This window comes from Ascaphus truei, unplaced genomic scaffold (genome assembly GCF_040206685.1).
Source record: "Ascaphus truei isolate aAscTru1 unplaced genomic scaffold, aAscTru1.hap1 HAP1_SCAFFOLD_1452, whole genome shotgun sequence".
In the NCBI taxonomy this organism is placed as follows: domain Eukaryota; kingdom Metazoa; phylum Chordata; class Amphibia; order Anura; family Ascaphidae; genus Ascaphus; species Ascaphus truei.
This window is the reverse complement of record NW_027454337.1, coordinates 1-22500: the sequence shown is the minus strand read 5'-3', so window position 1 is coordinate 22500 and position 22500 is coordinate 1. Positions and strand designations below refer to the sequence as shown.

The following is a 22500-nucleotide window of genomic DNA, read 5'->3' as shown; positions in this document are numbered from 1 at the left end:
CCTGCTGTGCCCCCCCCCCCGTCCCCACCCTGCTGTGCCCCCCCCCCGTCCCCACCCTGCTGTGCCCCCCCCCCGTCCCCACCCTGCTGTGCCCCCCCCCAGTCCCCACCCTGCTGTGCCCCCCCCAGTCCCCACCCTGCTGTGCCCCCCCCCAGTCCCCACCCTGCTGTGCCCCCCCCCAGTCCCCACCCTGCTGTGCCCCCCCCCGTCCCCACCCTGCTGTGCCCCCCCCCCACCCTGCTGTGCCCCCCCCCACCCTGCTGTGCCCCCCCCCCAGTCCCCACCCTGCTGTGCCCCCCCCCCAGTCCCCACCCTGCTGTGCCCCCCCCCCCAGTCCCCACCCTGCTGTGCCCCCCCCCCAGTCCCCACCCTGCTGTGCCCCCCCCCAGTCCCCACCCTGCTGTGCCCCCCCCCCAGTCCCCACCCTGCTGTGCCCCCCCCCAGTCCCCACCCTGCTGTGCCCCCCCCCCAGTCCCCACCCTGCTGTGCCCCCCCCCCAGTCCCCACCCTGCTGTGCCCCCCCCCAGTCCCCACCCTGCTGTGCCCCCCCCCAGTCCCCACCCTGCTGTGCCCCCCCCAGTCCCCATCCTGCTCCCCCCGTCCCCATCCTGCTCCCCCTGTCCCCATCCTGCTCCCCCCGTCCCCATCCTGCTCCCCCCGTCCCCATCCTGCTCCCCCCGTCCCCATCCTGCTCCCCCCGTCCCCATCCTGCTCCCCCCGTCCCCATCCTGCTCCCCCCGTCCCCATCCTGCTCCCCCCGTCCCCATCCTGCTCCCCCCGTCCCCATCCTGCTCCCCCCGTCCCCATCCTGCTCCCCCCGTCCCCATCCTGCTCCCCCCGTCCCCATCCTGCTCCCCCCGTCCCCATCCTGCTCCCCCCGTCCCCATCCTGCTCCCCCCGTCCCCATCCTGCTCCCCCCGTCCCCATCCTGCTCCCCCCGTCCCCATCCTGCTCCCCCCCGTCCCCATCCTGCTCCCCCCCGTCCCCATCCTGCTGTACCCCCCCCCAGTCCCCATCCTGCTGTACCCCCCCCAGTCCCCATCCTGCTGTACCCCCCCCAGTCCCCATCCTGCTGTACCCCCCCCAGTCCCCATCCTGCTGTACCCCCCCCAGTCCCCATCCTGCTGTACCCCCCCCAGTCCCCATCCTGCTGTACCCCCCCCCAGCTCCATCCTGCTGTACCCCCCCCCAGTCTCCATCCTGCTGTACCCCCCCCCAGTCTCCATCCTGCTGTACCCCCCCCCAGTCTCCATCCTGCTGTACCCCCCCCCAGTCTCCATCCTGCTGTACCCCCCCCCAGTCTCCATCCTGCTGTACCCCCCCCAGTCCCCATCCTGCTGTACCCCCCCCAGTCCCCATCCTGCTGTACCCCCCCCAGTCCCCATCCTGCTGTACCCCCCCAGTCCCCATCCTGCTGTACCCCCCCCAGTCCCCATCCTGCTGTACCCCCCCCAGTCCCCATCCTGCTGTACCCCCCCCAGTCCCCATCCTGCTGTACCCCCCCCAGTCCCCATCCTGCTGTACCCCCCCCAGTCCCCATCCTGCTGTACCCCCCCCAGTCCCCATCCTGCTGTACCCCCCCCCAGTCCCCATCCTGCTGTACCCCCCCAGTCCCCATCCTGCTGTACCCCCCCCCAGTCCCCATCCTGCTGTACCCCCCCCCCAGTCCCCATCCTGCTGTACCCCCCCAGTCCCCATCCTGCTGTACCCCCCCCAGTCCCCATCCTGCTGTACCCCCCCTAGTCCCCATCCTGCTGTACCCCCCCCCAGTCCCCATTTTGCTGTACCCTCCCCCCCCCAGTCCCCATCCTGCTGTACCCCCCCCCCCAGTCCCCCATCCTGCTGTACCCCCCCCCAGTCCCCCATCCTGCTGTACCCCCCCCCCCCCCAGTCCCCCATCCTGCTGTGCCCCCTGGCAGCCATGTATAGTGACACAACAATGTGCCACTGCCTCTGAAGGGGTTAATGTTCGGCTCTGCACCCAATGTGTGAGTCAATATGAAATGCTTGCCCTTTATGCGGTACTATTCCCTCTGTCAGCTAAAGGGTCACTGCTACAGTATATAGCACCAGCCATGTATGGATGATGTAGTGTATAACTAATAAGCAAAGGGTGAACAGCACAGAGGGATGCAATGCTAGGGTACAAGTTGTAGATGTATAGAGAGAGGGCTGAAGAGCTTACACTCTACAGGCAAACTTCCAAAGCTGCGATGGCTCTCGCTGAAGAGCTTACCAATTACAGCCATATTCTCAAAGCCAGAATGGTCCCTTACGTTTGCGCGTTTGGTTGTGTCACTGAGCAGTGGGGCACATGCTTTGGGGGATGTGTGGTAGTAAGTAGCTGGCATTAACATGGAGATAGGCAACATCCATCTAGTAGGTAGCAGATGTGTACGCGATACACAACCCATGAATGGGTTGTGTATGTGCAGTGTACGCAATGTGATGTCCTCATAGTAGCTCTGACGTGAGCCAACTGCTGGGAGCGCAGCATGATCACTGCGCCGTCTCATCCTTATTCATTGTGAATCTATATCCTGCACACGTGCAATACCCAGGTACGGTGATTAACACGCGTGTTGCTAGGACGGGAGATGTGTGTGTTGCTAGGACGGGAGACCTCTCGGATCAGCAAGAGCTTCACACCCAAGTGAGAACGAGCAGAGAATGGGGTGGCCCAGCGAATGGTCCCAGTCCGGTGATGGACAGAGGACGGCAGTGTGAAGATGCTCGGTATATACCGGTCACTGCCTGCGGTGAAGGAGAGAGATTTACAGGCGGAAGGGAATATGCATCGTTTTTATGTCATTTCGTGCAGACGGGACTCACGTGGCTTGTGTTAAAAAATGGGACTTTTTATTGGCAAACGATCCAGTTTTTTTACGCAGTGCTAACAGTGTACGCTTCGCTTTACACCACTGCAATACAAGGTAAAACGTACAACCAATGTGGATCAGCGTAACAGGTAAATAACATAAGGCAGACCCTGCCCCACAGAGCTTGCAATCTAAGGGGTTTTAGTTGAAGTAGACAAGTGTTGTGTGTTAAGGCTGCAGCACGTGTATATATTTGATCATTATACCATGCGTGTGTTTAGAACATGCCATGTAATACATTGCAGAGCTATATGCTGCAGGACTGTCCGAGCGGGGGGCTTCTGTTCCCACCGGGAGTAAAAGATCCAGTTCTCCCAGCTGGTCATACCTCAGGACAAAAGCCGGAATTTTTCTCATCAAAAAAAATCTTTTGCTTCTAGAATGAAATAGTTTAAAGAATCCGGAGACATAATGTACATTTATAACTCTGAGGCTTATCAGACATGTCAAGTGATTGACAAATATCAGAGAGTAGATGTTAAACTATTGACAACCAGGGAAAGATGTTGAACTGACCATTGGTTAGAACAGTGATTCCCATCAGGGTGTTCGGGAACCCCTAGGGGGGTTTGTGAGGCATCTTCGAGGGGTTCGCCCCCCAAAAATCTGCAATGGCGGATCCCAGGCACTACAAGGGGGTCCTGAGCCTGTGTGGGAACTGCGCACTTAGTAAGGCCCCAAACTGCACCTTAGCATGGGGGGTATAGCGGTTCATTACAGCAGGGGCTTCCTAATTCAGTTCGGCACTGCGTTACGCTTGGCATATACTGCAGGCCGGTCAGAGGGAGCATTACATGTGTGAGTAACAATGTTTCTGTAACGATGCGCTCACCACAAACAAGGCGTGACCGCGAGGCCGAGGCGCGTCTGGAGTGGAGATAGGTCGGGGGTAGGAGAGGTCAGTATGGTCAGTGATACTTGCCGAGGTCTGGATTGGAGAGGTGCGGATCGTCGTTGGTAAGCCGGGGGTCAGGAGCGGAGAAGTGCGGAATCCAAAAAGCAAACAAGGTCAGGCAACACAGGACAATACAGGCCAGGCTCAGACAGGGGGCAGGACTGCAGTGACCACAGCGCACATACACAAGGTTATGCTCAGCCAATGTGCCCGAGGGCAGGCTGAGCATATATAGGGAGAACAGACCAATGAGGAGGAAGCATACTCCCTAGTATGCATGGCTGTGGTTGGCTGATGGAGACAAGGCAGGTGAATCCTATTACACAGTGGAACGGAGGAGACTGCGCACACCGCGCATAGCGCAGCGGTGGATCCTTACAGGCTCGTGTCCACATTAACCTGCTAAGTCACCAGAAGCATCGAGCCTGGAATAGAGAGAGCTGCACAGCTTGTAATATTTATTGTCAGTAAATCTAGGCGCATTGTTAGCAGACCTGCTTTGTCGCTTCTTGTACATATCACGATACATACAACAGAGCCGTGTATTTATACTGGGGATATTACATCTAATCATAACCAAACCAGAACGGAATGTCTCCTGAATAAGCTTAATTTTGGTGATGGTCACATGTCCGCCGACCTTTTCAATGTAACTTCTGGCGGAGATCTTTGGAAATATCCCTGGCTACAAACGCAGAGTACGGGATTTAAGCCAAATATACAAAGTGGCAAAACCTCTCAATTGCAGCACCACGTGAGAACATGTGCGGTGTGATTAACATTAAGTGCATGGGGTTGGTTGGGGGTGTGATCAGGTTGGCGAGGGTGGGATGAGACCAGATGTAAGGGGAGTAAAGCAGGAGAGTGGTCTCTGTCCCTGAGGAGGGGACCCAATGGTGTAATCACATGCTGCAGAAAAACACCTTGTTTAAGTAATGAAAGAGGATGTATAATTACTGGAATTTGGGACGTCTCCCCCTATTTAATATGCTGGGAGGGGCCTATGGCTTTTTAAGGAATTAGTTGGTTTGCAAAGCCAGACTGATGTTGCAACCGTGGAAGTTCCGCACGTTCAGCAGGAAGGCCTCGCCTGGCTCGGGGAACCAAATAAATACAAACCACTGGTTTTTGACGTGGGAGAACACAGTTCCAAGACACGGCTCCAGCTTACCGGAGACATGCCGGTTTTATCTCCAGGTGCACCAGCCGCATTAGATTGTAAGCTCTTCAGGGTTAACAAATCCACAACTGTTTTTTTGTACCTGCTGGCGGGAGAGCAGCTGGGTGTGGTACCATCTCCATGGAACACTCTCACTAGAACATGTATTTTTCTATTTGCTTTGTGTGTTAAACCACGGCTTGCGTTTCATAGACAAAGTCCCCGGGATGAACCATTTTGCTGCTTTCACAATGTATTGTTAGTTTAAAGCAGGAGTTCTCAACTGCAGTCCCCAAGACTCCCCCCCTCCCCCAACATGTCCGATTTTAAGGATATCCCAGCTTCAGCACAGGGGGCTCAATCAGTGGCTCAGTCGAAGACTGAGCCACTGATTGAGCCCCCTGTGCTGAAGCTGGGATATCCGTAAATCCTGATCTGTTGGTGGCCCTTGAGGACTGGAGTCGGCCAGTCAACGTCTTACCAGCTGATTTAGCCACCTGTGCTGAAGCAGGGATATCCTTCAAACCTGACCTGTTAGGGGGTGTCTTCAGGCCTGTAGTCGAGAACCCCTGGGATAAGGAATTCTTGATCTGGGCTGTAGTAAATGTATTTGGAGTGAAGGGTGTGACCACGGGATTCGAGCTGTTTTCCCAGGTTACCTACGGAAGAAGGGGCGATCACCGCAGGTAGAATGGCGTTTCCTTGATGTCGCATTTTCACAAACCTTATACTCTTGAGTGACGCGTTGCTTCTCTTCACGGAGTCCTGCGTCTGTAGGTTAGCAGAGGGGGGCGGGTATTTGCTAAATTAAAGGTGTCTGGATGGTTAAAAGGAAGAGTTTCTTGTGGCATTTATCTTCAATTTTAATAATTTTCCTCTGCAGAACTACCCCTTTAATAAGTAAGAAAGGATCATTATTCACATGCCGTCCGTTTTCTGTGTAATTAACATGTTAACTATGAACCGTAGATCTGAGCCCAAAGTAACCAGGTAATAAATAACACAATGCAAAGTGCTTTCACCAATACAGTCATTTATTGGAATAACTAAAACATTTTAGAGGGACGTGTCTGCTACTCTCAGGGTGGACGGGATGTGGAGAGATGGATTCCCGACACCTGTGGCAGCCAATGGGTTAATCTCTTAAAATACTATTATTATTAACTCAATAGCTTTATATCTCCAGTGTCAGAATTCATAAATTGACTGATAAACATTCGCTGCCAGACAGAGAATAATCTGCAGACTGATAATATGCATAAGGCTGCGCTTATAGTGCGGGCGACGTCAGGCTGCGCTTATAGTGCTGGTGACGTCAGGCTGCGCTTATAGTGCTGGTGACGTCAGGCTGCGCTTATAGTGCCGGCGACGTCAGGCTGCGCTTATAGTGCCGGCGACGTCAGGCTGCGCTTATAGTGCTGGTGACGTCAGGCTGCGCTTATAGTGCCGGCGACGTCAGGCTGCGCTTATAGTGCTGGTGACGTCAGGCTGCGCTTATAGTGCCGGCGACGTCAGGCTGCGCTTATAGTGCCGGCGACGTCAGGCTGCGCTTATAGTGCTGGTGACGTCAGGCTGCGCTTATAGTGCCGGCGACGTCAGGCTGCGCTTATAGTGCTGGTGACGTCAGGCTGCGCTTATAGTGCCGGCGACGTCAGGCTGCGCTTATAGTGCGGGCGACGTCAGGCTGCGCTTATAGTGCCGGTGACGTCAGGCTGCGCTTATAGTGCCGGCGACGTCAGGCTGCGCTTATAGTGCGGGCGACGTCAGGCTGCGCTTATAGTGCCGGCGACGTCAGGCTGCGCTTATAGTGCCGGCGACGTCAGGCTGCACTTATAGTGCCGGCGACGTCAGGCTGCGCTTATAGTGCCGGAGACGTCAGGCTGCGCTTATAGTGCGGGCGACGTCAGGCTGCGGGCGCTGGAAAAATCAAATTGAGATAACTTCCAGCAATCGCGACCAATCCGTCGCGTAGCACTTACTATATGCGCACGCGACGGCGGCAATGCATTTGTTTTGACGCGACATCGCTGTCGCCGGCACTATAAGCGCTCACCTTGACGGCGATATAGTAATGATCGTGTGGTCATTGTAAGTGTCGGGTCTTGACATGATTTACATATGGGTTGTGACAATGTACATCGATCACTGTATGTATATATAGTTATATTTGCATAGCGTCATCCATGCATAAGGCACTTTGTAGCAGCAATGTTCCTGACAAAATGTTGGAGACATAATGGGGAATATGTGTGGGAACGGCCAACACCCTCCATCAGAAAGAGCAGAAGTAGCAGGGAGTTTCAACACCAGATCTAGAAGTACAGGTTTGACGAGGAATTCCTGCCCAAAATATGGGAAGTGGTCCCAGTTTAATACTGTAGTGAAGATCAAGGAGTATAATTGGTCTTGGGCAGAACCTGATTATGAACCTGATTTATAGGTGCAACCACGCCCAAAAAGTTGTGTACTTAAGCGATGGTTGCACATTATGCAAATGGCGGCGTGCACACCCAAAACCTCAGTGCGGCCGGGGCGTTCTGGAAGATGTATGGATGTGTGAGGGCACCTTACAGAAGGATAACACATAATGGCATTTTAAAGCTGCAGTTCAAGCTATCGTTTAAAAACTATTTAAAAAAAAAAAAATCATTCTGTAGGTGCATCAATACAATCTACACACTTACAAGTGATTAGCACAGTTGCCGATCAATCCGTTCTCATGTGACCGATCGGCGAAGATTCGGATCGGGGTTCACTAAAAAGCATCTTGGGTCCTCTTCTGCTGCACTGACAGCCACTGTTTCACCAAGTAACTACGGCTTTCTTGGTGCTATGCCCAGGTCTGGAAAAATACACTCTCCAGTCCGGATCGTTACTAATCTGACACCATTGTTTGTTCTAAGACATTATAACTTCAAGGAAACCCCTGTAAATGCCTTCCTATTGAATATGAATGCTTCATCTCCCACTCTGCAAATCTGTGCCTTCCGTGTCTATATTTTGGGTTGGGGGTGGTGGGTGAGGACGGGAGTTGAGCACCCCGATAATAGATCAAGGGGTGGCCAAATAAACATAATAAACACATCTTCCTTTGAGTCTAAACCATAAGCATTCTGTAACTGACAGATTAAAATCCTATATATAGGCTCCTAATCAACATGCCTTTAGATTGTAAGCTCTCCGGATCAGAGTCCTCATTATCTCTTTGTATCCGTTTGTGCATGCCCTGCCTCGTTTGTATGTAACTCTGTAATTCTCACATCTCTGTACCGCGCGACAGAATATATTGGCGCTGTACAAATAAACATTATTATTACTATTATTATTATATTTCCCAGTGCTTTGAGGGTTCAACTCCAGTCAAATGAATGAGATGAGACGCTCCTCTAACACAGGGGACTAGCCTGGCATATTGGTAAGGCCCATGTTGAGTGGTATATTGGATCCTGTTCTGTGCCAGGAACACATTGCAGATTCCCCAGGGCCCTGCCGTGCAATCTGCCCGTGCCCGAGGCCACACGCAGATAATCGCGTGGGGAGGCAGTTATACCAATTAGGGGAGCACCTGCGCTCTCGCAGCACACGCGCGCATATTAATAACTCTGCAGCTCTTTTATCTGTATTCTTTCAATAATTCATGTTTAAACTACACTGCATTGGGCCTCGTGGCTCCGCGGGTGCTTTTCCGGCCTAACTGCCAGTGATTTGGGGGCTCGGTGATATTTCCGTGGTTCTTATTTAAGATGGATTATTAAAATGGCTCCTTCCGTTTTCTGTTCCTGGAACGGAAACCTCCAAACCTTTGTGGAAAAAAAAAAATAAGTCCCAGAAAACGATTATCCTGGAAAGAAACACAGCTGTTTGCCAAATTTAATATATATATATATTAAAAATATTTAGTTTGTTAAGTTATGGTGGGTAAAAACAAAGTGACAAGAACCCTCCACAGCAAAGCATATAGCAAATGGAAATATTACTGTATGCTCATCTGCATGTCTTAGGCAGGTCTGCAACCCCGCCTTTCACCATTATCACCCAGCACACAGCACTTCCACTGCTGCCAGGGATTCTGGGAAATGACTTTAAATGAGCCCACAGTGCTGTGTGCTGGGTGATAATGTCGAAAGGCGGGGTTGCAGACCTGCCTAAGACATGCAGATGAGCATACAGTAATATTTCCATTTGAGATATATATATATATATATATACATATACAGTGTTCGACAAACCTATACATTTGCACGCCCCGGGCGAGTGGATTTAACATCGTGGCGAGCTCCTATTGGCCCAAGCAGCACACGTGTGGTACTAGGTGGCGAGTAGATTTTTTTTTGTTCGGCGAGTAGATTTTTTGGTGATTTGTCCACCACTGTATATATATATATATATATATATAATGAGAAAAAAACAGGCGCACTCATAGTGTAGTAAGGTTAACAATTTTATATGGGACTGGATAAAATATGAACTGCGCACTCACAAACGGAGAAAGGTTAATCGCATGTATGAGATAAATTCTCAATCGCCGATGGTACAGGGATAGTCTCTCCGTCCTTTAAGAGTGAAAGTCCAACGCAATAAAATAAATGAAAATACTCCAAGTAATAACGCCCTATTTATTTTATTGCATTGGACTTTCACTCTTAAAGAACCGAGAGACGATCCCTGTACCATCGGGATTTACTGCCAGTACAGCGCTCGATGTGAAGTGAGTGACGAGGCTGACCCGGAAACCTTCCATGCGCTCGATGTACTGTGAGTGACGAGGCTGACCCGGAAACCTTCCATGCACTCGATGTGCTGTGAGTGACGAGGCTGACCCGGAAACCTTCCATGCACTCGATGTGCTGTGAGTGACGAGGCTGACCCAGAAACCTTCCATGCACTCGATGTGCTGTGAGTGACGAGGCTGACCCAGAAACCTTCCATGCACTCGATGTGCTGTGAGTGACGAGGCTGACCCAGAAACCTTCCATGCACTCGATGTGCTGTGAGTGACGAGGCTGACCCAGAAACCTTCCATGCACTCGATGTGCTGTGAGTGACGAGGCTGACCCTGAAACCTTCCATGCACTCGATGTACTGTGAGTGACGAGGCTGACCCAGAAACCTTCCATGCGCTCGATGTGCTGTGAGTGACGAGGCTGACCCTGAAACCTTCCATGCACTCGATGTACTGAGAGTGACGAGGCTGACCCGGAAACCTTCCATGCACTCGATGTACTGAGAGTGACGAGGCTGACCCGGAAACCTTCCATGCACTCGATGTACTGTGAGTGACGAGGCTGACCCGGAAACCTTCCATGCACTCGATGTACTGTGAGTGACGAGGCTGACCCGGAAACCTTCCATGCACTCGATGTACTGAGAGTGACGAGGCTGACCCGGAAACCTTCCATGCACTCGATGTGCTGTGAGTGACGAGGCTGACCCAGAAACCTTCCATGCACTCGATGTACTGTGAGTGACGAGGCTGACTCGGAAACCTTCCATGTACTGTGAGTGACGAGGCTGACTCGGAAACCTTCCATGCACTCGATGTGCTGTGAGTGACGAGGCTGACCCGGAAACCTTCCATGCACTCGATGTACTGTGAGTGACGAGGCTGACCCGGAAACCTTCCATGCGCTCGATGTGCTGTGAGTGACGAGGCTGACCCGGAAACCTTCCATGCACTCGATGTGCTGTGAGTGACGAGGCTGACCCGGAAACCTTCCATGTGCTGTGAGTGACGAGGCTGACCCGGAAACCTTCCATGCGCTCGATGTGCTGTTAGTGACGAGGCTGACCCGGAAACCTTCCATGCGCTCGATGTGCTGTGAGTGACGAGGCTGACCCAGAAACCTTCCATGCACTCGATGTGCTGTGAGTGACGAGGCTGACTCGGAAACCTTCCATGCACTCGATGTGCTGTGAGTGACGAGGCTGACTCGGAAACCTTCCATGCGCTCGATGTGCTGTGAGTGACGAGGCTGACCCAGAAACCTTCCATGCACTCGATGTGCTGTGAGTGACGAGGCTGACTCGGAAACCTTCCATGCACTCGATGTGCTGTGAGTGACGAGGCTGACTCGGAAACCTTCCATGCGCTCGATGTACTGTGAGTGACGAGGCTGACCCGGAAACCTTCCATGCGCTCGATGTACTGTGAGTGACGAGGCTGACCCGGAAACCTTCCATGCGCTCGATGTACTGTGAGTGACGAGGCTGACCCAGAAACCTTCCATGCGCTCGATGTACTGTGAGTGACGAGGCTGACCCAGAAACCTTCCATGCGCTCGATGTACTGTGAGTGACGAGGCTGACCCGGAAACCTTCCATGCACTCGATGTGCTGTGAGTGACGAGGCTGACCCGGAAACCTTCCATGCACTCGATGTGCTGTGAGTGACGAGGCTGACCCGGAAACCTTCCATGCACTCGATGTGCTGTGAGTGACGAGGCTGACTCGGAAACCTTCCATGCGCTCGATGTACTGTGAGTGACGAGGCTGACCCGGAAACCTTCCATGCACTCGATGTACTGTGAGTGACGAGGCTGACCCGGAAACCTTCCATGCACTCGATGTGCTGTGAGTGACGAGGCTGACTCGGAAACCTTCCATGCGCTCGATGTACTGTGAGTGACGAGGCTGACCCGGAAACCTTCCATGCACTCGATGTGCTGTGAGTGACGAGGCTGACCCGGAAACCTTCCATGCACTCGATGTGCTGTGAGTGACGAGGCTGACCCAGAAACCTTCCATGCACTCGATGTACTGTGAGTGACGAGGCTGACCCGGAAACCTTCCATGCACTCGATGTGCTGTGAGTGACGAGGCTGACCCGGAAACCTTCCATGCACTCGATGTGCTGTGAGTGACGAGGCTGACCCAGAAACCTTCCATGCACTCGATGTGCTGTGAGTGACGAGGCTGACCCGGAAACCTTCCATGCGCTCGATGTACTGTGAGTGACGAGGCTGACCCGGAAACCTTCCATGCACTCGATGTGCTGTGAGTGACGAGGCTGACCCGGAAGCTCTCTGGTGAGAGAAACGCTTGAACAGCGCGGAGGTGCCTGGTTCCTGTCTTCGATACACGGAATATCTACCGCAACGGGTCCCTCCTGTACAGCGACGTGACGGCTTCCTACCCGGAGTTGCGGTCGAGTTCCTCCTTCACTTGTTGGCGATTGAGAATTTATCTCATACATGCGATTAACCTTTCTCCGTTTGTGAGTGCGCAGTTCATATTTTATCCAGTCCCATATAAAATTGTTAACCTTACTACACTATGAGTGCGCCTGTTTTTTTCTCCTTTAGATATCTCCACGGGAGGGTTGTTCCCCTTAAACGGGCTGCAAAGACTCTGGAGGACAGTGTTTTGGGACTGGTTTTTGTATCTTCTATTTTTTATATTTTATGTTTTCATTGTTATTTTTTATATACTTTTTTTTATATATTTTTGAGTTGATATTTTTTATTGTGTTATATACTCCTACATTGTCCATGGTTCACTAGCCCTTTATAGCATATATTCTACCCATTTGGTCAGTTTAGTCATCATTAGGTGCCACTTCTAGTTTCCCCTCCGTGTGTGTGTGTGTGTGTGTGTGTGTGTGTGTGTGTGTGTGTGTGTGTGTGTGTGTGTGTGTGTGTGTGTGTGTGTGTGTGTGTGTGTGTGTGTGTGTGTGTGTGTGTGTATATACATATATACATACATATACACACACACACACACACACACACACACACACACACACACACACACACACACACACACACACACTGTGTGTGTGTGTGTATATATATATATATATATATATATATATATATATATATATATATATATATATATATATATATATATATATATATATATATATATATATTAAACACACAAACCCAGCAAGCTCAAACGCCCACACCCTCCTAAAATTGACTATATGTAATGCTACATAGAGTGCAACTGGGCTGTGGCACATGAATATAGGAAAACACAGGGGGTGCCCAGTGCTACATCCAAATGACAAAACATACATGGTAATAATTACAAGAAATGATGAAAGCATAATTTCTTGTAATTATTACCATGTATGTTTTGTCATTTGGATGTAGCACTGGGCACCCCCTGTGTTTTCCTATATTCACTTGCCACAGCCCAGTTGCACTCTATGTGGCATTACATATAGTCAATTTTAGGAGGGTGTGGGCGTTTGAGCTTGCTGGGTTTGTGTGTTTAATTAATTTCTGACTGGTATCAGTTGTATGGAGGTTGTGGCACCTCCCCCAGAGCTCACGTCAACTCCCCCTTTTTAATGGTGGATTGTCTCATCTTGCTGCAGGTAATGAATCTATTATGGTTCTTCCCCCTCATACAGAGGTATTGGGAACAAATGCAGTGTAGTGTAGGACTTGCACTTATTATGGTTTACCTTGACGTTTGGTGTGCAAGCTTATGATGTTTTGGCCAAAATTTCTAACTAAAAAAACATATTTTATTATTAGCATTAGCAATGTTATTAGTATTGAAGCATCATTTCTTGTAATTATTACCATGTATGTTTTGTCATTTGGATGTAGCACTGGGCACCCCCTGTGTTTTCCTATATATATATATATTATAAAGAATCACTGGCACTCCAATAGAAATTCAATAATGAATAGGTGCATGTCCCATATAAATAATAAAAGTATACATTACCGCATAGCAGCAAAAAGGAGACAGCACTCAGGTGAATGAAAATGAATGTATTAAATACAGCACATAACGTAATATTTCCATTTGAGATATATATATTTATATATACATATATATACACCTTAAATGGAAATATTACTGTATGCTCATCTGCATGTCTTAGACAGATCTGCAACCCAGAATCTCTCTCTCTCTATCTCTCTCTATCTCTCTCTATCTCTGTATCTCTCTCTATCTCTCTCTATCTCTCTCTATCTCTCTCTCTATCTCTCTCTATCTCTCTCTCTCTCTCTCTCTATCTCTCTCTGTATCTCTCTCTATCTCTCTCTCTCTCTATCTCTCTCTATCTCTCTCTATCTCTCTCTATCTCTCTCTATCTCTATCTCTCTCTATCTCTCCTCTCTCTCTATATATCTCTCTATATATATATATATCTCTCTATATATATATATCTCTCTATATATATATCTCTCTATATATATATCTCTCTATATATATATCTCTCTATATATATATCTCTCTATATATATATCTCTCTCTATATATATATATATATATACCGGTTGCAACACGACATCAAGGGACAGCACGCAGGTAAGTAAATCATACATTTTCTATATTTGATAGAAGACACAAAAAACGACGTTTCGGTCCCCCAGTGGGACCTTTCTCAATTATATATAAAAACATTTTTATATTTTATTTATTTCTCTCGTGTTGCTTCTTATCCATTTGGACACTGCTCCCTGCATGCTTTTGCCTGTCGTATTACACACTGTGCTCATTTGCATGTCATTACCCAGAATCCCTGGCTGCAGTGGAAGCATTGTATGCTAAGAGATAATGGGGAAGGGCAGGGTTGCAGACCCGTCTGAGATGTGAACGTGCTCACGCGAGGTAGTTTTATTTGCTGTGTGGTGGAAGGTTTGTCACTTTGTTTTTGTGTCTACATATCCTGAATTCCCCCTGGGGCAGGTCACTTTCCTGTAGTGCAGGTATCTTTTTGAAAGGCCTGTATATTCTCCTGTATATTCTCCTGTGGATGTTCACTCTGTGTTACAATTACTTCTGGTTTATTGTTCAATAGATGCTGGAGTAATTGTACATTTCCCCAAACGTTCATGCATCACTCCCCACAACCCCTTCCCCCCTTATATCATTGCAAGCTCCTCGCCCCTACCACACGCAGCACCTATCATCTGAGATCTGACTCCAAAAGACTGTTCATGGTCCCAAGGTTCAGCAAAGTATCCGGCCGCTCCTCCTTCTCTTACTGTGCACCCCAAAACTGGAACAACCTACCGGAGACTCTCACATCCACCACCAGTCTAAGTTCTTTCAAATCTAAGGCTGTCTCACATTTTAATCTGGTCTGTAACTGTTACATAAGCCTATAATATATATATTATCTCTAACTGTGCACGCAATGTCTTGTATATAATGTATACCCTGTTCATTTATGTAACTGTATTTGTAACCATGTATTATTTGTCATATTAACTCTGTGCCCAGGACATACTTGAAAACGAGCGGTAACTCTCAATGTATTACTTCCTGGTAAAACATTGTATAAATAAATACCATTTTGTTTAGCGTGCGAATCAGGACCTGTTTTAAAACCATGTTCATTTTGAAGCCCTGGATGTAATCCTCTAATCCCCACGTTTTTCTTGTCTATGATTCCCTCCCTCTGACAGTACACATGCTGCGATGTAGAGCAGTACTGAATATGTACAAACGCTTCCTTATGTTGCAGCTGTATTCCCAAAGCGTACTTTTTTTTTTTAAAATCCTAAAAAGTAGTTGATGTTCCTTTATTTAGGGTGGTCACTTTATTCTATGCGTCGGCTCCTGGTTTTTGGGGCTTTGTCTCCCGGGAAGGGGGGGCAAAAAGGTCCGCCCCCATATAGTTCTGCCGCGCTCTTGGGTTTATCGGGCCTGATGGGAAGGTACTTGCTGTGGCGGCCGCCTCATCTTTCTGAACCGCCGCGTCAATTGACGCCGTGGGCGTTACTGAAGTGACGTCACGGCGTTTTGTTGCCATGGCGTCATTTGACGTTGAGCAGGAGGGGGGCGGCAGGAAGTAGGTGGCCACCAGAACCAAGTACCATGGTGTGTCTCCCATCTATTCCAGCGGTAAAGAGGTTTTGTGCTTCCCCCCCCCCCTCTTTCTCCCCCCGCCCCCCCTGCAAAACTGCTTTAAAAAATGGCCGCCGCGGTGACTGCCGGGTTTCGCTGGGCTTGCTGGTTAAGTGCGGCGCTGTTTTTGGAATGCAGAGCTCACGGGGGTCGCTGAGATGTGCTGAATATGTCTGGCTAATGATTGCTTTTGCTGCTTGTGAATGGGGGGAAGGCGCGTTGCTTTCTGTAATAATTAGCATTAAAGCAGCGGAAAGCGTTGTTATGGCAACACCAGGGCTAATGTTATACTGTGGCTTATATCTGCAATCTGCACACGTTCATGCCTGCCTGTGTGTATGATCATACATCGAGTGTTACTGGTTTATTGAGCAGACATCCGTGGTATGAGAGATGACTGTAACGCTGCACTTTTCCTGCTATCTGTTGGGGTATAAATGGGGTTGTGGACCCGGCTCCAGGCTGGCAAGATCTGGTCCTGGTTTTACATCCCATATTTGCCCTAAATCAGGGATAGCCAACTCAAGTCCTCAAGAGCTAACAGGTCAGGTTTTCAGGATATCCCTGCTTCAGCACAGGTGGGCGATCAGGTAGCCAGGATGTACAATATTGGATTCCAGGAACTTTTTGTAGTACTACTGTAATTTATTTGTGTCCCCAAGCACGGGGACCACGCGCATTTCCAGACGTTGTACGATTTTATATTTAAACATGCAGGAATTACGGTTTCTTCCATCAGTGCCGACTCTTAACGCTATAATGGAGGTATATTAACTTATTTGTTTGTGTCGGACCCCCCTCTTGTTTCTCCGGGATACTCTTTCCTATAACCCTGTCCACACTGGGTCCTGCTTGGTCCTTTTGTAAGTGACCACTAGACATTTGGCCTGGTTGGGAACTGCCACTTCCTTGCAGACTGAGAGCAATGTGAATGCAGATCCACGGGTAGAGCTGGGCCGCCGACACCCGGGAGCCCTCTTGACTTGGAGCCCTCTGTGGCGTGCTGGTTTCCTATTCATTAGCTATGATGGACTCCCTTAGCCTTCTGCTGGGATCCTAACTAACGGGCACTGTCCCCATCTACAACACTATAAAATAGGCGAGGCCTGGTCAGTAATATTACTTTAAGAACATACCTATCTACTATCCCCGAGGCTCCACTCCTCTTGGCCTCCAGGAACCTAACCATCCCCTTCTCTAATATACTCTGGGATGTCATGATCCCATGACAACACAGGGTGAGGCCCGATACACTCCAACCTTATAGTAACCCTTTAGGAGGGGACGGGGGTTACATGATTTTTTTTTTTTATAGCGTGTGAAACGGTTATCTGCTTTGCCTCAAAGAATAGAAGTGCAAGTGTTTTTGTTTCCGTTCTAACGCATGAATAATTTGTACCAATCATTTTTTACTTGGTTATTTATAAAATGTGTTACCGGGAAGTAATACATTGAGAATTACCGCTCGTTTTCAAGCATGTCCTGGGCATAGAGTTATGATGACAAATACATGGTTACAAATACATAGTTGCATTAAGTGAACAGGGTATACATTATATACAAGACATTGCATGCACAGTTAGAGATAATATATATTATAGGCGTATGTAACAGTTACAGACAAGATTAAAATGTGAGACAACTTTAGTTTTGAAAGAACTTAGACTGGTGGCGGCTGTGAGAGTAGATTGTTCCAGTTTTGGGGTGCACGGTAAGAGAAGGAGGAGCGGCCGGATACTTTGCTGAACCTTGGGACCGTGAACAGTCTTTCTGAGTCTGATCTCAGATAAGTGCTGCACGTGGTAGGGGCGAGGAGCTTGCCCAGAAAGTATTTGAAGGCGAGACAAGGCAACCTGTACATGATGGGGCAGGTAATCGGGTGCGCACTCACATCCAGGTATATATTGAAACGACAAAAAAATGAAATAGTGCAACACAGTATCCACATGAGGAAATCTTTCCTGCTCATATACAATGTGGGTACGATTACATTCGTATACTGGCTAGGAAAGATTTCCCCATGTGCATACTCTGTTGCACTATTGCTTTTTTTGTGTTTTCAATACATATACCTGGATGTGAGCGTGGACCTGATTACCTGCCCCACCGTCTCCATGGATTTGGATTGAATCCATCTCAGGAGCTGCACCCTTCACAGGACAGTATATATATATATATATATATATATATATATATATATATATATATATATATATATATATATATATATATATATATATATATATATATATATATACGTCTTGCTGTTTTCTCTTATATATCTTTGTAACAGTATTTGCGATGATCTTTGTTCACATGACCTTTACATGGTTAATGCACCTTTTGTCTGGGCTAACGCCAGGAGACTCCCTGATGTTTTTACGAGTGCTCATTTATTTATTTTTAATAACAATTAGTCCCAGTTACTACATATTATTAAATACAAATTCATAGTTAAATAGATCAAACAGATGCATAAAATAGCATTGCAGACACACTTACCAGAACGCCCTCCTACTGTCTCTGTACATTATTCCCACCAACAATTAGATTGTAAGCTCTTCGGAGCAGGGACTCCTTTTCCTAAATGTTACTTTTATGTCTGAAGCGCTTCTTCCCATCGTGTGTTATTTGTATTATTTGTTATTTATATGATTATTTGAATGACTGAACACAGTCATAGAACATGTTCAGACCTTAAAATTATCTTTTTGCACTCATTTTTTTGCATCTTTTGTTCGGTGTGCTCGGCTACCCTCTTGCTATAAATGTTGTTACCCTGACTAGGGGCCTCATGCAGAGAAAATGGAGGGTATACGGCGCTACTGCGCATGTCCGAAAAAAGCTCCCATGCAGAGAGCAGCGCTATTTGCAATCTCGCCATTTCTATTTCAAAATTTCGCCGCGCGGCTGGCGAGAAACTACATCTCGCCAGTCTGAAAAATAGCCGAATTCAGAAAGCCGCGCTCGCCATCTAGCGGCTGTTTTTGGCGCGATTTTCGTCAATTTTCTCCGCCAACTAAAGTTGGCAAGAAGCAGGAAGTCGCCGGCTATAGGGAAAAAAAAAATGCGCGATTTTTTTTCTTCCCCTTTCAGCTGCGCGCATCTCCTCATTTACAATTCTCCACATGCAGTAATGCTAAAAATAGCGGATTTCGCCCATTTCTGCATATGGAGAATAAAACTCTCCATTAAAGCTACTTTTTCTTAAACTGTCCAATTTATTCTAACGCTGCTCTCTGCATAGGCCCCTAGGTCTTTGTTGCCTGTAGCACAAACAAAATGTAAATATTTTTTTCCATGCTGGATTTTCCTTTGTCCTCATTCAGTTGGGGCATCCCAAGTTGCATATATCCTGATTTTTGGTATTTATTTATATGATTGCCACATGTATTACTGCTGTGAAGCGCTACGGACATTAATGGCGCTATATAAATAAAGACACATACATTTTGAATAATGCGCTAATGCGTAGATGTCTTTGACCTACTCAGAGTTTCGTGCAGTTTTCCATCACTGACGAGAAATGGTTGATTCGGGTTTTTCATCACGTTGGCGTCCGGTTTAAAAAAATACACATTGGTTTTAATAGAACAGAGCCTCTCCTGGCGTCGCGCGGCAGGCTCAGCTCGTTGCGTTGACTTTGGCGAAGTCAGCGCTGTGATTTTAACTTCCGTGTACATTGTAGTAACAGAGGAGGGAGAGGGAGTAGGGGGCGTGATAACTTTTATTGGAGCAACAAGGCGTTGATATGTTACAAGCTTTCCAACCTCTCAGGCTCCTTCCTCAGGTCCTATACCGGTCATAACGGTATCTGCGTTTTGTACTGCCTCTTACCTGCTTGCATTACCAAGTAATAATGATTGATACCAATTTGGGACAGTAAGAAAAGCCTATTGTATGGGTGCTCAACTCAGTCCTCAAGCGCCCCACCCCCCCGCAACAGGTCAGGTTTGCAGGATATCCCTGCTTCAGCACAGGTGGCTCACAGTACCTGCTCCAGCACAGGTGGCTCAATCAGAGGCTCAGTCAAAGACTGAGCCTCTGATTGAGCCACCTGTGCTGAAGCTGGGATATCCTGCAAACCTGACCTGTTGGGGACTGGGGTTGGCCACTCCTGGCATATTTGCATCGTTTTCTCGCGCTTTATTCTGAAATAACCTGTATTTTGTGTGCAGGGCTTTTTTTGCCACTGGCTACAGGGAGGGTTGCGTGTGTAGTGTACAGTATTTGTTACTTGGGACTAAACCGAAAACGGAGCCGCGGGTCTGGCCAGGTCCGACACAAACTGGACTTTTATGGAGGAAGTCTGTTTGTTCTGTATAAGTAGCTCTGACAGCCCCAGGAATCCACGTTTCACAAACAAAACCTTTTCTAAACCGAATGTCATTGGCTTTATAAACCAACGCAAACCGCGTGGGAAGAGTGGGACTCCAGAATATTTTTATTTTCTATGGGGGTCTCTGAGTTGGGGGGTGGGGGGAGGAGTTGTCATTGTGTTTTGCTTCTGTCAAACGACCTGTAAGTTGGGGTGGGGTGCGGCGGTTCCCTGTGCAAACTCTTGCTGAACGCGGACGGCAGACGCACAGGACTGACTTTCCACCATTAAATATTATACCAAAATACTTGTAGGTGTGTAACTTTTCGTGCGCTGGGATTTGACTCCTTAAACCTGTCACTTCGGTAACAGGCGGAAAATGCAGCTGAAATTTGGTAACGATCAGTGCTTTTTGTCTGCTGGAATTTCCACCTTTCACTGTGTGTGTGTGTGTGTGTGTGTGTCATTCTGCTTCTTTTCTTATTTGGAGCCGGTTGGGCAACTTCATTCCTCAAGGGCCACCAACAGCTCAGGTTTAGGATATCCCTGAGTCCTGTGCTGAAGCAGGGACTGATTGAGCCATCTCTGCTGAAGCAGGGACTTATTGAGCCACCTGTGTTGTAGCAGGGATATCCTGAAAACCTGACCTGTTGGGGGGGAAGGGGGTGCTTGAGGACTTGGGTGGAGCACCCCTGGCATATACTGCAGCCCATACCATGCCCTGGATTGACAGTGCAGATACACTACCCTTTTATAAGGCGTAGAATTATAAGTGGGGAATGTAGCGTGAGAGGTGACACAACCTCGTCCAAATGTCCCATTCTGCTGGGGAACGGCCTGTATAATGTTCCCACGCGTACATACTGGGAGTAGGAGAATCTATCCGGGGGGGGGGGGGGGGGGGGGGGGGAGAGAGCAATATATAAAGCAAGCACACAGCGGGGGTCCTAATGCGATATATCGGGCGCCGGTCGCGCTGCGGGAGGGGCCGTGGGTCTGACACTTGTCTCTGTTTGTGTTGCAGATTTTCCTCCTGGCCTGTCCCCCTTGTAAGGTCGCCACAGTGATTTTCAGGTGGGTGCCCTGCTTGTCGGACAGGGAAGTGGTTAGATTACCTGAGTAGGTGGAGGTTTTATTGGAAAGGAGGGGGGGGGGGGCGGGGGGTGAGTTCTACATCGTCATTTTTTTGTCTTCCACTAAATTGAATTTATTTCAGGAAGATTTTTATTCCCCCCCCCCCCCCCATTGTTTTCAGGGTATAAATGTTATATGTTCAGGGATCTTTTCTTCCTTTGTGCAGCTACTTTTCTAAGCCACTTTGGTGCACGTACACACACGTACACACACGTACACACACGTACACACACGTACACACACGTACACACACGTACACACACGTACACACACGTACACACACGTACACGCCACTCAAAGCAGCCACCAGGCTACATTCTTTCCAGACTTTGGCTCTCACATTGTATTCTGCTCTGTAACTGTTGCTCGCGCCCATATCCTATATTCTCATTAACTGTCCATGCAATGTCTGTAAATCTAATGTATAACCTCCTGTTCATGCCGTAACCATGTATTGTTATCACAACTCTGTGCCCAGGATAAACATCCAGTTACTTCACGTTTTCAGGTATTACTTAAGTTATAATCCCCGAAGAACAGGGCATTACTGGTCAATAATGCCCTGGCTGGAAGAGTTGAAGGCCCGAGGCGAAGCAGCAATGCCCTGTTCTGTTTTCTGAGGGGATTATTACTATTATAGGCTAAATGTAGACTTTTTTCATAAATAATAGACACTTTTGTATAGTTATATAGATTACACTGCAGATATCTATATCCACACACTGCTGCCCCCTCTTTGCGCACACACACACACACACACACACACACACACACACACACACACACACACACACACACACACACACACACACACACACACACACACACACACACACACACACACACACACACACACACACACACCAGGAGGGGGAGGAGTCAACCCGTGGCTGTTACTTCATTCTAACCAATCCCCTGCCCTGTCTCAGCTGTTGTGAAAGCTGATTGGCCGGAAATAAACAGATTGAAAATTACACTTTGCAAGCAGCTAAAATTCCGGGCATTATCCAATCAGTAATGCCCGGAATTTTAACCAATCAGAGAGCAGGGTTTTCAATAATGCCCTGAATTTTACTACTTTAGCCTATAATTCCTGGTAAAACATTCTTATATAAAAAAAAAAAAATTCTCTTCTCCGTGTATGTAGCGGGGTCTTCTCTCTGGGTGTATCACTGCAGATTTGGCATAACCCAGGCTGTCTGTCTGTCTGTCTGTCTCTCTGAAGGCTGCAGATGCACATGTTGAACGGGGCCCTTCTAGCTTTGCTGTTTCCTGTGCTGAACACACGGCTGGTAAG

The 22500-nt window shown here is 48.5% G+C and overlaps 1 protein-coding gene across 1 annotated transcript in view; it reads left to right on the top strand.

The window, feature by feature from the left end:
* Nucleotides 1-22492, top strand: part of LOC142475964 (transmembrane protein 164-like) — a gene marked incomplete at its 3' end in the record, with an annotated part of 24652 nt that extends 2160 nt beyond the window's left edge. Inside the window, exons 3-4 of the mRNA XM_075581626.1 lie at nt 21094-21143; nt 22429-22492. Coding sequence (XP_075437741.1) covers nt 21094-21143; nt 22429-22492 — 114 coding nt within the window. The remainder of the gene's footprint in view (nt 1-21093; nt 21144-22428) is intronic.
* Nucleotides 22493-22500: the final 8 nt, after the last annotated feature.